At 45.4% G+C, this 13,281-nt stretch overlaps 1 protein-coding gene across 1 annotated transcript in view; it reads left to right on the top strand.

Moving 5' to 3' along the window:
* MPP1 (MAGUK p55 scaffold protein 1) overlaps nt 1–13,117 on the top strand; it is a 54,326-nt gene extending 41,209 nt beyond the window's left edge. The window contains exons 8-12 of the mRNA XM_074206020.1: nt 3,209–3,289; nt 4,009–4,089; nt 6,433–6,635; nt 8,842–8,916; nt 12,428–13,117. Of these exons, the coding sequence (XP_074062121.1) occupies nt 3,209–3,289; nt 4,009–4,089; nt 6,433–6,635; nt 8,842–8,916; nt 12,428–12,604 (617 nt within the window). The 3' untranslated portion in view covers nt 12,605–13,117. The remainder of the gene's footprint in view (nt 1–3,208; nt 3,290–4,008; nt 4,090–6,432; nt 6,636–8,841; nt 8,917–12,427) is intronic.
* Nucleotides 13,118–13,281: the final 164 nt, after the last annotated feature.

Here is a 13,281-nt window from a genome sequence, read left to right as displayed (position 1 = left end):
ACTGGGGCTGGGTTGGTAGATGTGAGAATCGTCGCCATAGAGATGGATACTGCATCGTTTATGGGAACTGATGAGATCCCCAAGCTGAAAGGTGGGCCTAGGAACCTATGTTAAATGATTAAATCATGAAAATATTTTGGGGAAAGATGCAACTATCATCATTTTGCCAAAGGGAAAAGAAAACTTGGGTTATTTTATTTCCCAAGATTCCCTACTTAAGAAGAGAATATTGTACTACACAGAAAAGAAGAAATCACAAAAGGATCATTTTAGAAGAGCAAGGGACCTGATACGCTTCTGTTTCCAATGCTCTCATTTTACAGGACAGGAAATTAAGGTTAACTTGCCCAGGGACACACAGCTGATAAGGGGCTAAAGCAGAACTTGAACCTGGGTCTTCCTGATTCCAAGCCAGTATCTGCGGTACTACCTCATAAATTGTGATTACATAAAATGGGAAAGCTTTTGCATGAACCAAATGAGGATGACTAAAATAAAATAAGAAAAATGTAATTGGGAGGAAATTGGACCTCAGACAGAAAGATATAAGCCCAAGGTCTATTTCCTAATGGATCAGTGCTCAAAAGACAAATGGCACACTATCAATAACCCTTTATGAAAGAATGAGCTAAATCACTCATGATATAAGTGAGGAATATTAATTCAAGCAATTCTGAGGTTTCATTTAATGCCAAACAAAATGCTCAAGACAACCAAAAAATGGAAATAATTTATTGGTGGATTTGCAAATTATTCCAACCTTTCTGAAAAGAAGTTTGGAATTAGAATTCTTCAAAAATGCAACTAAGAGGGTAGCTAGGTAGCACAGTGGATAGAGCACCAGCCCTGGAGTCAGGAGGACCTGAGTTCAAATGTGGCCTCAGATACTTAATAATTGCCTAGCTGTGTCACTTTTGACAAGTCACTCTTAACCCTATTGCCTTAAATTAAAAAAAAAAATTTTTTTTGAGGTTTTTTTTTTTTTGCAAGGCAAACGGGGTTAAGTGGCTTGCCCAAGGCCACACAGCTAGGTAATTATGAAGTGTCTGAGACAGGATTTGAACCCAGGTACTTCTGACTCCAGGGCTGGTGCTTTATCCACTGCGCCACCTAGCTGCCCCCCCCAAATTTTTTTTTAAGTAACTTAAGGAAAGTATCCATGTACTTGAATTAGTGGCCTCACATCCCAAAGTCCCCATTCCCATATACACCCAAAACAGTTGTAGCAAGACTTGGGGAGGAAGCAGAAGACTACAAACAAAAAGAAGATGTCCATCAGTTGGACAATGGCAAACCCAACTGTAGCAAATGAGCTTAAGGGAATGTGCCATCAGAAACCAGAGGAATATATAAGGAGTGAAGTGAACCAAGTCAAGTCAAACTATATATATATATATATATATATATATATATATATATATGATGATGGAAATGGAAAGAACCAGAAAGGAAATAGAATGCTGGGTGATAGCTATGTCTGGCCTCTGAAAAAGGCCAAAGAGATTTTCCTCAGAGGGGTGGGGGGTTGGGGGTACAGAGCATCACATACTCTGATTTCTTGACTTTTCTATTTTTAAATCCACATCTTTGGAAAGGAGGTTTATATAAAACAAAAAGCACCAATGCACTTTTTTTTTCCATGAGAGGGTTGGAGGATTGACCTCCTTAGGCCAATTCTGGGACTTTGTGGCAAGGGAACTATTCCTGCCTACACCTTTGTCACCTCTGGTTTTGGTTAGCTACTAGCCACAAGTGAGGAAAGTGAAGCCAAGGAATTTGCCCAAGGTGAGCCATTATTTTTTGTTTATTTTTTGTTTTATCTATTTAAGGTATTGGGGTTTTTAAGTGACTTGCCCAAGGTCACACAGCCTGGCAATTCTTAAGTGTCTGAGGCCACATTTGAACCAGGGTCCTCCTGACACCAGGGCTGGTGCCCTATCTACTATGCCACCTAGCTGCCCTGGTCAGTCTTTATTAAAAGGTATAAGAATGCTTCCTACTGAGATTGAGGGAGAAGGGAGCCCGGAAGAGTGATGTTTTTCTACAGGAGAACTTTGAGGCTCCTCTTTAAACTAGCCAAGACAGCTAAACATTTGTGCTTCCTGATATTTAGAGAACTAATTGCAGAAAGTTCCTTCCTAATTCTGATTTTGTTTGCTCTAATTTCTGAGTTGATCCTGCCCTCTTCTCCCTAGTCAACCAACCTTTCTTTGTTACAGAGAGTCAAAGAAGAGAAAAGCATTTCAGCAAAAGCAGCTAGTATCAGATGGGTGTGACAGTGTCTGGCATGGGTCATGGGACTAGGTCCCCCCTTGTGCTCAAAGGGTCTGGGATGGAAGTTTTCCCAGCTGTTCTCTAGGATTAAGCTTGGTCATTAGGATTACTCAGTATCCACTTCCCAGGTGTCTGATTCAGGACAGGGTTATTTCCAACCCATTCCTCTCCCCAACACAATTTGACCCTCAGTCAGTAGGAGCCTATGTGGTCACCAGTTTTTTTGCTATTCCACAAAGTGTTGCTTTGACTATTTTGGTATGGTTGGGGCTTTTTCTAAAAACCCTTTGCTCTTCTTGGGGTATGTGCCTCACAGAGGGCTCTCTGGGTCAAAGGGCTACAGATATCTTTTTATCCCTTTCTTTGTTCCCAATTCCAAATTACTTTCCAGAAGGCCTGGGTCAATCTGTGTTGTGTTAGTATGCCCGTTTCCCCACAGCCCCTCCAGCAGTGACTTTTTCTGCCAATGAATTCCATAGTCTAGTTACTTAATATATGATCACTGGAGCAAATGCCTTCCCTTCTGTAAAGTGCCCTGGGTGGCTTCTGTGGGCCCTTCCAGTCCTGATTCCTATGTATGGCCTTGTTATTAGGATACCTGAACTTGGATTTCAGAATGTCAAATATTCTTAGGACACTCAGTTCCTTCTTCCAGAATAGTTTCTGCATCCCTGGCTCTGGAGACAGGATTCGGGTTCAAATCCAGCTTCTATTGCTTATTCCCTTTGTGACCTTAAGCAAGTCATTTCCTGTACCTGTTCTTCAGTTTCCTCATCTGTAAAAGGTGGCAGTTGACTTAGTTGACCTTGGAAAGACCAGAAGTTGACAAAAGAAAGGGACTGGGAAGGAAGATGAGATTTGCTCTGAGGCTTGGATCCCCGAGGCTCATATGAGAGCCTTCAAACTGACTCAGCTTCTCTTTCTTTGCCTCCAGTTTTTGATCAGTTGGATGTGGTTTCCTATGAGGAAGTTGTGCAGCTCCCTGCATTCAAGCGGAAGACCCTGGTGCTAATAGGTGGGTGAAGAGGCCAGGCCCTTCTTGGAGAACTCCCTCCAGTGGCATTCACCCTAGAAAGAGGGCTGAAAGGCAACTTGGTGCCATTTTAAAGGGTATATGTGGAGTTGGGGAGCAGGTGGTAGCCTGTGACTGGATTCCAGAAACGTGGCAGGCATTTGGTTGGAGGCAGGAACCCCAAGGGAGTAAATCCTGTTAGGAGAATGAGCAACTGAGGCCAAAATGCAACAGTCCCTGGCCTCCAGGGGCTTATATCCAACTTCTCATGTTGGTCTGACATGTTTACAAGGTCAAAAAGAGAGGTGTCTGGATTGGGAGATAGAGAAGCAAAAAAAAAGTTTGGGGAGATGAGGAAGAAGAGGGGACCAGGCACAAGAGATAGACTGGATGGGTCAAAGTCATGGCTTTTGAAGTCTTCCAGAGAGAAATGCAGCTGGGCATTTGACACTGTCTCTCATGAGACAGAGACAGAGACAAAGAGAGAGCTACAGAGATGGATACAGAGGAGAGAGGGAAAGAGAGAGGATGGTCAACCCATGTTGAATAGGGAGCTGGTTACTTTTCTTGAAGATTCTCCAGAGTATTTAAAGTTAATTTACTATATGGAAAGTGGAATCTATAGAAATGGCCTTGACACAAGGAGAAGGGCTTGAGGAAAGAGGCCCTGCCTTTCCCCTTTCCCAGAGTGCTTGTTGCTAAATTCTCTTCTCCCCAAACAGGAGCCAATGGAGTTGGGCGCAGCCACATTAAGAACGCTCTGGTCAACCAGAACCCAGAGAAGTTTGTGTATCCAGCTCCATGTGAGTGACCCTTGGGAGAAGGGAGATTCAGAGCCAAATTCTAGACTGAAAGTCAGTGGGAGAGAGGGGGAATTGCATTTGAGGCCTATGCAAACTCTGTGCAACCTGCAGCACCAGACTACCAGAGCAGGTCTTTGGGGCAAGACTGCCCTAGTGGCTGGTGCCTCCATTGGTGGAGGGCCAGTTTCTCATTATGCTCAGAAGCTAAATTGACTTTGGCTCAGTCCTTACTCTTTGACCTGAGCCCCTGGTCTTCCTGTGCTTGAGTCCTTGGAGAGAACTTTTGAATACACATTACCTGAGCTTGACCTTTGATGCCACAGTCACTCATGCTCAGTTACCACCTTACTAGCTCGGTGAGAAATTGAGTTGGGCCAGTGATCCCACTTTGCCCAGGTGGTGGGGTTGGCTTTGACTTTTATCTGCAGATTCCTGCCCAAGGTCCCCACTATAGAGAGTGACTGGCAGATGATGGATGTAATGCCTTCGACTCATTTTTCCAGTGTCACTGGGCTGCTGTTATGATTAGGATGGCACCTTCCCCAGTCAGGGAGAACAAAGGGGCAGAGGAGCCCAGCAGATTCATGGCCATGGTCATGGCCTTCCTATCTCCCACAACCAAGTTGACCTCCCCTATAAGTACTTCTAACTAGGTACAATGCTCTGAAGAAACTGAGGTGAGAAAAAGTCCATAAAATGTGTCCCTTCCTTCAAGGAACTGATTGTCTCTGACATTCTGTTTGGCAATAATCATTTATTAAGCACCCCCTCTGTTAAAGGCAAGGACAGGGTGACTGCCTTAGTAGATCATGAGCCAACCTCAGAGTTGGGAAAATCCAGGTTCAAGGCCTGCTTCCGACAGGTACCACCCAGGTGACTCTGGGAAAGCTCTCATTGCCTTGGCATTTCTCTTAGGACTAAAAGGTCAAGGCAGGTTGTCTATCTGTATCAGCAGGAGGAGTTGTCACACTCAGAGTTCCCAATTCTGCCCCCATTTCCCTCAAAATCCACAAGGGATAGATACCATAGATTGTAAACCAATCCCAGCTTTTAAGGATTCTACTCAATGTAGAGAAGCGGGGCAGGGAGAGACACAGTACTGTCCACAGAAGTAAGTGGAACTAAACAGAAAATCCCTTTGCATGAGGAAGAGGAGGTCCTATCAGAAAAAGTCTCCTGCTGGGCCTCCTGGAAGACATCTTGAAGGCATTCTAAGGAGATCAGGCAGAAGTGAAGAGGGAGGGTGTGGCTGCCATTGTAAAGACATGGTGATGAGAGATGCAATAGCATAGGTGGGAAGCAGCAACAGAGTGGGGAGGGGGGCAAGAACTTGAAATAAGTGGGGAAATAGATTGGAGCCCAATTGGGAATGGTTTGCAATGTCGGAGGTGTTTCTACGTTAGTTTAAAGTGACCTGGGCAGCCCTCTACTTTGGGAAGATCACTTTGGCAGATGTGCAGGAGGCAGGAGGCAATGGCAATAGTCTGGTTGGAAGAAGCTGGGACTTAAGCCTTCTTGGCTTTTTTTTTGTTTTGTTTTTTAGTTTATTTATTTTGAGTTTTACAATTTTTCCCCGAATCTTACTTCCCTCCCCCCACCCCCCAAAGAAGGCAGTTTGCCAGTCTTGGTATACATGGATCCAAATTGAATGTGATGAGAGAGAAATCAGATCCTTAAGGAAGAAACATAAAGTATAAGAGACAGCAGTATCAGACAATATCAGTTTTTTTCCTAAATTAAAGGTAACAGTCTTTGGTCTTTGTTCAAACTCCACAATTCTTTCTCTGGATACAGATGGTATTCTCCCTTGCAGACAGCCCAAAATTGTCCCTGATTGTTTCCCTGACGGAATGAGCAAGTCCATCAAGGCTGATCATCGCCCCCATGTTGCTGTTAGGGTGTACAGTGTTCTTCTGGTTCTGCTCATCTTGCTCAGCATCAGTTCATGCAGATCCTTCCAGGTCTCCCTGAATTCCCATCCTTCGTGGTTTCTAATAGAACAATAGTGTTCCATCACATACATATACAACACTTTGTTAAGCCATTCCCCAATTGAAGGACATTTACTTGATTTCCAATTCTTTGCCACCACAAACAGGGCTGCTATGAATATTTTTGTGCAAGTGATGTTTTTATCCTTTTTCATCATCTCTTCAGGGTTGTGATATTGTTAGATCAAAGGGGATGCACATTTTTGTTGTCCTTTGGGCATAGTTCCAGACTGCTCTCCAGAAAGGTTGAATGAGTTCATAGCTCCACCAACAATGCATTAGTGTCCCAGATTTCCCATAACCCTTCCAACATTGATCATTGACCTGTCTGGTTCTTGGCTCTTTTCTATAGATACCACCCGACCTCCAAAGAAGAGTGAAGAAAATGGGAAGGATTATCACTTCATCTCTACTGAGGAGATGACCAAGAATATCTCAGCCAATGAGTTCTTAGAATTTGGCAGCTACCAGGGCAACATGTTTGGCACCAAATTTGAGACATTGCACCAGATCCATCAGCAGGACAAGGTTGCCATCCTGGACATAGAGCCTCAGGTGAATGAACAGAGGTCCTGCACCTCATGGCTGGGCAGGGGGCTGGGCCAGAGCCCTCAGCTAGTTGAAATTGAAAGCATCCCAGTGGATTAGCTATCCCTAGACAGTAGGAAGTGGTAAAGTGGACATACTTAAAATAGGAAAAGACCTGGCTTCAGGTTGGTGGGGGAAGGGCAAGGGTGCCCTTTGAAAAAGAGCCTTTTGAGATGGAGGTGTTGTTGGGATCCTGGGGCACAACTTAGATTAGGGCAGTAAGTATAAACAGTCCCAAAAGCAGCTCATTTGTGCTCCCTCTAGTTTCCAGCATCCATCACTGAGCAGAAAGAAAGAAGATTTGGGTAGCCCGTGGTCAGTGGAATATCCTTGAAATGGACTGGGCCAGCTCCCAGGAATCCATGGAGAAGGGTTGTGGCTCCATTTAGGCTATGACCTGCAGCCTTGGATCAGGCCCAGGGATAGCATTGGATTTAAAAGCAAATTTTTTTTTTTATTTTTTAGGTTTTTGTAAGGCAAATGGGGTTAAGTGGCTTGCCCAAGGCCACACAGCTACGTAATTATTAAGTGTCTGAGACCGGATTTGAACCCAGGTACTCCTGACTCCAGGGCCGATGCTTTATCCACTGAGCCACCTAGCTGCCCCCAAATTGGTTTTTTATTAATTCACTTTCCTCATATTTTTCTTTTTTTTTGCAAGGCAGTGGGGTTAAGTGACTTGCTCAAGGCCATACAGCTAGGTAATTGTAAGTGTCTGAGGCTGGATTTGAAATCAGGTCCTCCTGACTCTAGGGCCGGTGTTCTATCTACTGTGCCACGTAGCTGCCCCTCCTTATAGTCTTCTGAGAAGAGGCCCAGAGGCTGCCAGAAATAGGGGTGAGGGTGGTTTCAAGAAGCCCCAAGACCCTGTGGAAACCTTGTTTACCAAGGCAGAGAGAGGGCCATGGAGGAACGGATCAGTTTCATTGAACAAAGATGGGGATGTTCCCTGTCACTTTTAAATTAGATGACCCTGGGGGGCAGCTAGGTGGCGCAGTGGATAGAGCACTGGTCCTAGAGTCAGGAGGACCTGAGTTCAAATCCAGCCTCAGACACTTACAATTACCTAGATGTGTGGCTTTGGGCAAGTCACTTAACCCCATTGCCTTGCAAAATCCTAAAAAAATAAAAAATAAAATAAAATAGATGACCCCCTATAGTAGGGGAGTGGAGTGGGGAGGCACTTTCTTACCTTTCTGACCTTCTTGGAGGTCACACACATGCTTGCAAATCTTCCCCTAGGGCAACTAGATGGTGCAGTGGATAAAGCACCAGCCCTGGAGTCAGGAGTACCTGGGTTCAAATCTGGCCTCAGATACTTCATAATTACCTAGCTGTGTGGCCTTGGGCAAGCCACTTAACCCCATTGCCTTGCAAAAATCTAAAAAAAAAAATCTTCCCCGGAAGAATTCATGATAGAGGATGAGACCCCACTAACAGAAAAGCCAACCAGGGTACTTCCCTATGTCCCTGGTCCTGCTTCCTCAGCCTCCTTGCCTTGGTCTGAACTCCCCAAATCTCAGCCTTGCCCAAGGGGATCTCAGGTTCACACTGCCCATCTGACACCAACATTGTCGTCCTGCTTCTTTTTGCTGAGGGTCACATGGGGGGGCTCCAAAAATGAGGAAGCTTTCTCAGACACCAAACTCAGATTGCTTGGCTCTCACTCCCCCCCCCCCAGCTTCCATTTTGGACCCCTCTTCTTCAGAGCAGCCCTTGTGGCTCCCAGGTCCCACTGAGGCTTCTCCAGGCTCAACATATCCACTTCTTTCCAATGCTCATTTTGGAAGAGACTGCCCACAAAGGGGAAGAGCCTTGGCTGAGATCACAAAGATCACTTTCCCTGGATTCCAAGAGATAATAGCAAGCAAGTAGCTCTGAAAACAGACCTGAAGAAGGTAAAAGTCAAACCCCATGCCCAGGGCCCTAATAGGTAGCAAAGTGCTGATTTGTAACGTCTTCTTTTGTATGAGGTGCAGCCTCCAAGTGTTAAGAGCCCAAGACTTGGAGTCTATGGAGACATGGGTTCAGATCTGGAACCTCTCAGCATCCAGCTAAGGAAGATTCCACTTGTAGTTTGTAGTACCTCCCTCCCAGGCACTTCTGGGAGGCTCAAGAGTCTTGGCTCAAAGTGACTGTTCTCATTTTATTTCTTCCCTCTTTCCCTCACCAGACCCTGAAGATTATTCGGACGGCAGAACTGTCCCCTTTCATTGTGTTCATCGCTCCGACAGACAAGGCCCATCAGGTAGGAAGGCATTGGAGGAGAGGGGGAGGAACACCTGGGATTAAACATAGAGAGGGCATCACGTGGCTTGGACCACCCCCCACCTCCAGCAACATCATCTGTATCGTAACCTCCCAGACAAGGGCTCTGCCTTTGCAGAATGATATAGTGCCCGGGCAGTTGGTCAAACACACTTCCCTTTGGTTTGTGCTGTCTGGCCCTCCTGTGAAGTGCCCTTCCAAGGAGGGTCAACTCTACCGCTCACTTGAAACATCCCTGGGGAAAACAGAACTTAGAAAAATAGTTGGCAAAAGCATATTATTGCTTAAACTCCTGGAAGAGAGTCAGCTTCCTCCCTGTATCCTTGTGTGGCAGAGGTCTGGTGACTTGGGTTTGGGGTTTCTGGTGGTGATTCAGCCTGTGTGACTGTCTCTGGACAGATCACCAGGATTGTCTCCTAGGAGTTGGACTGAAGGGTCTCAAGTCAATTCTCAATCAAGAATTCAACTGTAGGGGTGGCTAGGTGGTGCAGTGGATAGAGCACTGGTCTTGGAGTCAGGGGGACTTGAGTTCAAATACAACCTCACTTAATTGCCTAGCTGTGTGACCTTGGGCAAGTCACTTAACCCCATTGCCTTAAGTAAATAAAAGTTAAAAAAAAAATTTAGAAAACAAACTTAAAAAGTGTTTCAGGTTATTTCAAAGGGTTACAATTTAAAAATTTAAGTTTTGATCTGCGAGATCCCTCTTTTCCCTGTTAGGAACATCCTCGGCCAGTGAGAGTTTGCCAAGAGCAGGTAGCTCTAGATGAGAAAATTGAGGAACTGATGAAGCTTCTGAGGGTCCCTTGTGGACAGAACTGTCTTCTGGGGACCCAGTGGAGCCAAGATTTCTGTGAAGGCTGCTGCAAATGGTTACCAGATTTTTCAATAAGCCCAAGTTGGGGGTAAAAGCTGGTTGACAGAATTGGGATTCCAAAGATCTTGTTAGAAATATTTCAGAATATTCAAGAAATCTTTTTTTTAGTGCCTACTAGGTACAGACAGAGCCCTGTGACAAATAGAGCCCCAAGATCCTCAGAGGAGGAGGAAGAGGAGGAAGAAGGCTGTCACTGCACATTTGCTCAGGGTTTGGAAGTCTTTTAAAGGTGTTTTTCTCTGTGCTGTTGTCTGAACTCATTCTAGTTGTGCTCCCATTGCTCTGCATTGCTTCAGAGGCAACTAGGTCGAAACCACAGGACTCTGGACCTGGAATCGGGAAGTTGTTTGACTCTTCCCAAGCCCATGGACCATAGCATGCCAGGCCGTTCCATCTTCCGCTATGTTTAAAAGTCTTCCAACATCAGGGTCTTTTCCAAAGAGCTTTAGGACATGGCTTCAGTATTTACCCTTCCCATAATTGAAGTGATTTCTTTAAGTATCGATTCAATTGGCCTTCTTGCTGTTCCAAGATCTCGCCGAAGTCTTGTCCATCACCAGAATTTGAAAGGGTCGCTACTTTGGCATTCAATTTTCCTCAAAGCCATTCATTGCCACTGGAAAAAGCATGACTTTGACTAGAAGGCCTCTTGTCTGCTTTTTCACATCTTGATCAGGTTGGCCATAGCTTGCTTTGCAAGGAGCAGGCAGCTTTTAATGTCCTGGCTGCAGCCACGATCTGCTTTCATTTCTTCTTTCCTATTTACCAGGAAGGATCGGGACCGGTTGCCAAGATCTTCCTTTTTTTGGATGTTCAGCTTCAAGTCAACTTTGACATTCTCTTCTTTCACCCTCTTCAAGAAGCTCTGACTCCATTGGGGGGTTTCTTGGCAAAGTTACTGGAGTGTTGGCCATTTCCTTCTGCCCCATGGTGGACTTTTCCTGAATGCTTATTCCCTTTCCCTTTCCATTTCATCATTTATTATGGAAGGATACCAGAATTTAACTTTTCCCCTCTAGATCGATTGTTTTGGACACTGAGGTCTTTTCCTCTGATCTTCTTGGGCTAGCAAATACCTGGCTCACTAGTTGTTTTTATATTTTTTAGGTTTTTGCAAGGCAAATGGGGTTAAGTGGCTTGCCCAAGGCCACACGGCTAGGTAATTATTAAGTGTGTGAGACCGGATTTGAACCCAGGCACTCCTGACGCCAAGGCTGGTGCTTTATCCACTATGCCACCTAGCCACCCCCCCACTAGTCGTTTCTTGAACCTTCCAAATGGTTCTCCAGAATGGATGGGCTAGCATTCGGTTCCAGTAATAGTGTTAGTGTATTAAGCTTCTTGTCTCCTCTCTACTATATGCCTCTTCCTTCACCTTTGCTACTCCGATGAGTGTGAGGTAGAACCTTTATATGGATTTAATGTCCATGTCTTTAAATAATTAGTGATTTCAAACATTTTTTATGATTGAGAGCTTGGATTTTTTTCTGAAAACTGCTCATTCCTTTTATCTGTTACAAGTTGAATATATGTATGTGGATGGGTTCACATGTTCCCATCTCTCACCCCTTGTCAGAGAAACTTGCCCTCAATTTTTTCTGTTTGTGCATGTTTAGTCGAGAACACTTCCCTCACTGAGGAATCGGAAAGGTCATCTCTTCCTTGGTTTTCTGTTCATTGTTCCCAGTAGTTTCTGTTCAATGGGGAGTCCTTCCCTCAGTCACCGGGGCATGGTTTGGTTTGTTTCTTTCACTGATCAGCACTCCAGAGTGATGATGTTGGTCCTTCGTTCTCGAAGACCATGCCATCAGGGAGGTGACACCATGACAAGCAACAGAATTGGATTTCAGTGAGGGGGGGCTGTGCCTTTCTCCTCCAGAGCCATCTGAGTCCAGTGCCTAGATGTGAATCAGGACTGGAGATGGCACTGGATGAGAGGCAGGAAGGGTAAAGTGACTCACCCAAGGGTCACCCAGCTAGTTTCTGAGGCCGGATTTGCACTCAGGTCCTCCTGACTCCAAGGCCAACCAGGCTGCCTTGAGAATAAATTAATTTGGGGACTTTTGTTCATTTTATGTCATTTACTGTATGAGCTGGACAAAAGTATACAGAAAAAGAAGGCAGAAGGAAGAGGGAAATTGGGTGGGATAAACTCAAACAGCTATCCGAGTGAATATGCAGACAAATTGGGAAAGAAGAGAGCGGGGAAGTAGGGTTAGGTTTAGGGTTAGGGGGAGGAGAGAAGGGAATGACAAGAAATGTCTCAAAAAAGTCCCAACAGTCCAAGGACACGAACGGTATTTCAAGGGATGGAAGAGCCTAGGTCAAAAGGAAATTTCTCTTTTTACAAAAAATTAAAACAACTTTTGAGACTCACAACCTGCAAATTGCAAATTAAAAGCAACAAATAGGGGTGGTTTGCTGCTGCCATGATGGGACCTCTGCTATCTGAAAGCATCAGAAAGATTGCAAAACTGAAAACAAGTCCAATCCCTCCCTTGTCTGGACCAAGATGGCCAAGCAGGCTCCATGTGGCCCAGAGAGGTCCTGGGAGGTTCTGGGATCCTGGGAGGAGGCAACCTCATTTCATCAATTGTTCCTTTTCTCTTTGCAGTCAGAAGCGTTGCAGCAACTGCAAAAGGATTCGGAGGCTATCCACACCAGATATGCACATTATTTTGATCTCACGCTGGTAAATAATGGCATTGAGGAGAGCCTCAAGATATTGCAAGAGGCCTTTGAGCAAGCGTGCAGTTCCCCCCAGTGGGTACCTGTCTCTTGGGTTTACTGAGAGCACTTTGGCTTGCTTTTCCTGATCTTGCCCCAGCACTCAATGGAAGCCCCTCTTCATAGCTAGTCCAAGCTTGCTGCTTCTGCTCCTTGACTTACCTACCCCCCAAAATGGGGGTCCCAACCTTTGGGACTTGGCAAAATTGCAGTCAGCTCTTTTCCTGCATCTCCCTCTTTGAGAATCCCTTGATTCCCAAACAAATCAACTGGAAAAATCACTGGGAGCTGTGTGGGAAAGGACTGCAGCCAAAGCCCAGCTCCTGGGAGCCTTCTCCTGCCCCCTGCACACCACTGCCCGCCAATGCCGCAGCTCTGCTTAGCTCCCCCTTAGCTCCCCCATCTCCCCAGGGAGCACAAGCTTTTCCCATTTGCTTTGGGGAAGGGTGTCTGTCTGGTAGAACCATTGTGCAATGTCTTTAAATGCCAAAAACAGAGGAAATGATGTGCAGGGAAGCCTTAAGTAGCAATAAAAATGTCGCTGTGCAAATGCCAGTTTGGTCTCCCAGGTCTCAGTTTCCTCAGGTCCTCCACCCTCCCAGAGAAGATTGCCATCTCATCCAACATTTTTTTTTTTTAGGTTTGCTAGGCAGATGGGGTTAAGTGGCTTGCCCAAGGCCACACAGCTAGGTCATTATGAAGTGTGTGAGGTCTGATTTGAACTCAGGTCCTCCTGACTCC

This window comes from Macrotis lagotis, chromosome X (assembly GCF_037893015.1).
Source record: "Macrotis lagotis isolate mMagLag1 chromosome X, bilby.v1.9.chrom.fasta, whole genome shotgun sequence".
Lineage (NCBI taxonomy): Eukaryota > Metazoa > Chordata > Mammalia > Peramelemorphia > Peramelidae > Macrotis > Macrotis lagotis.
The sequence above is the reverse complement of the archived record's forward strand: the minus strand, read 5'-3'. Positions and strand labels throughout refer to the sequence as shown.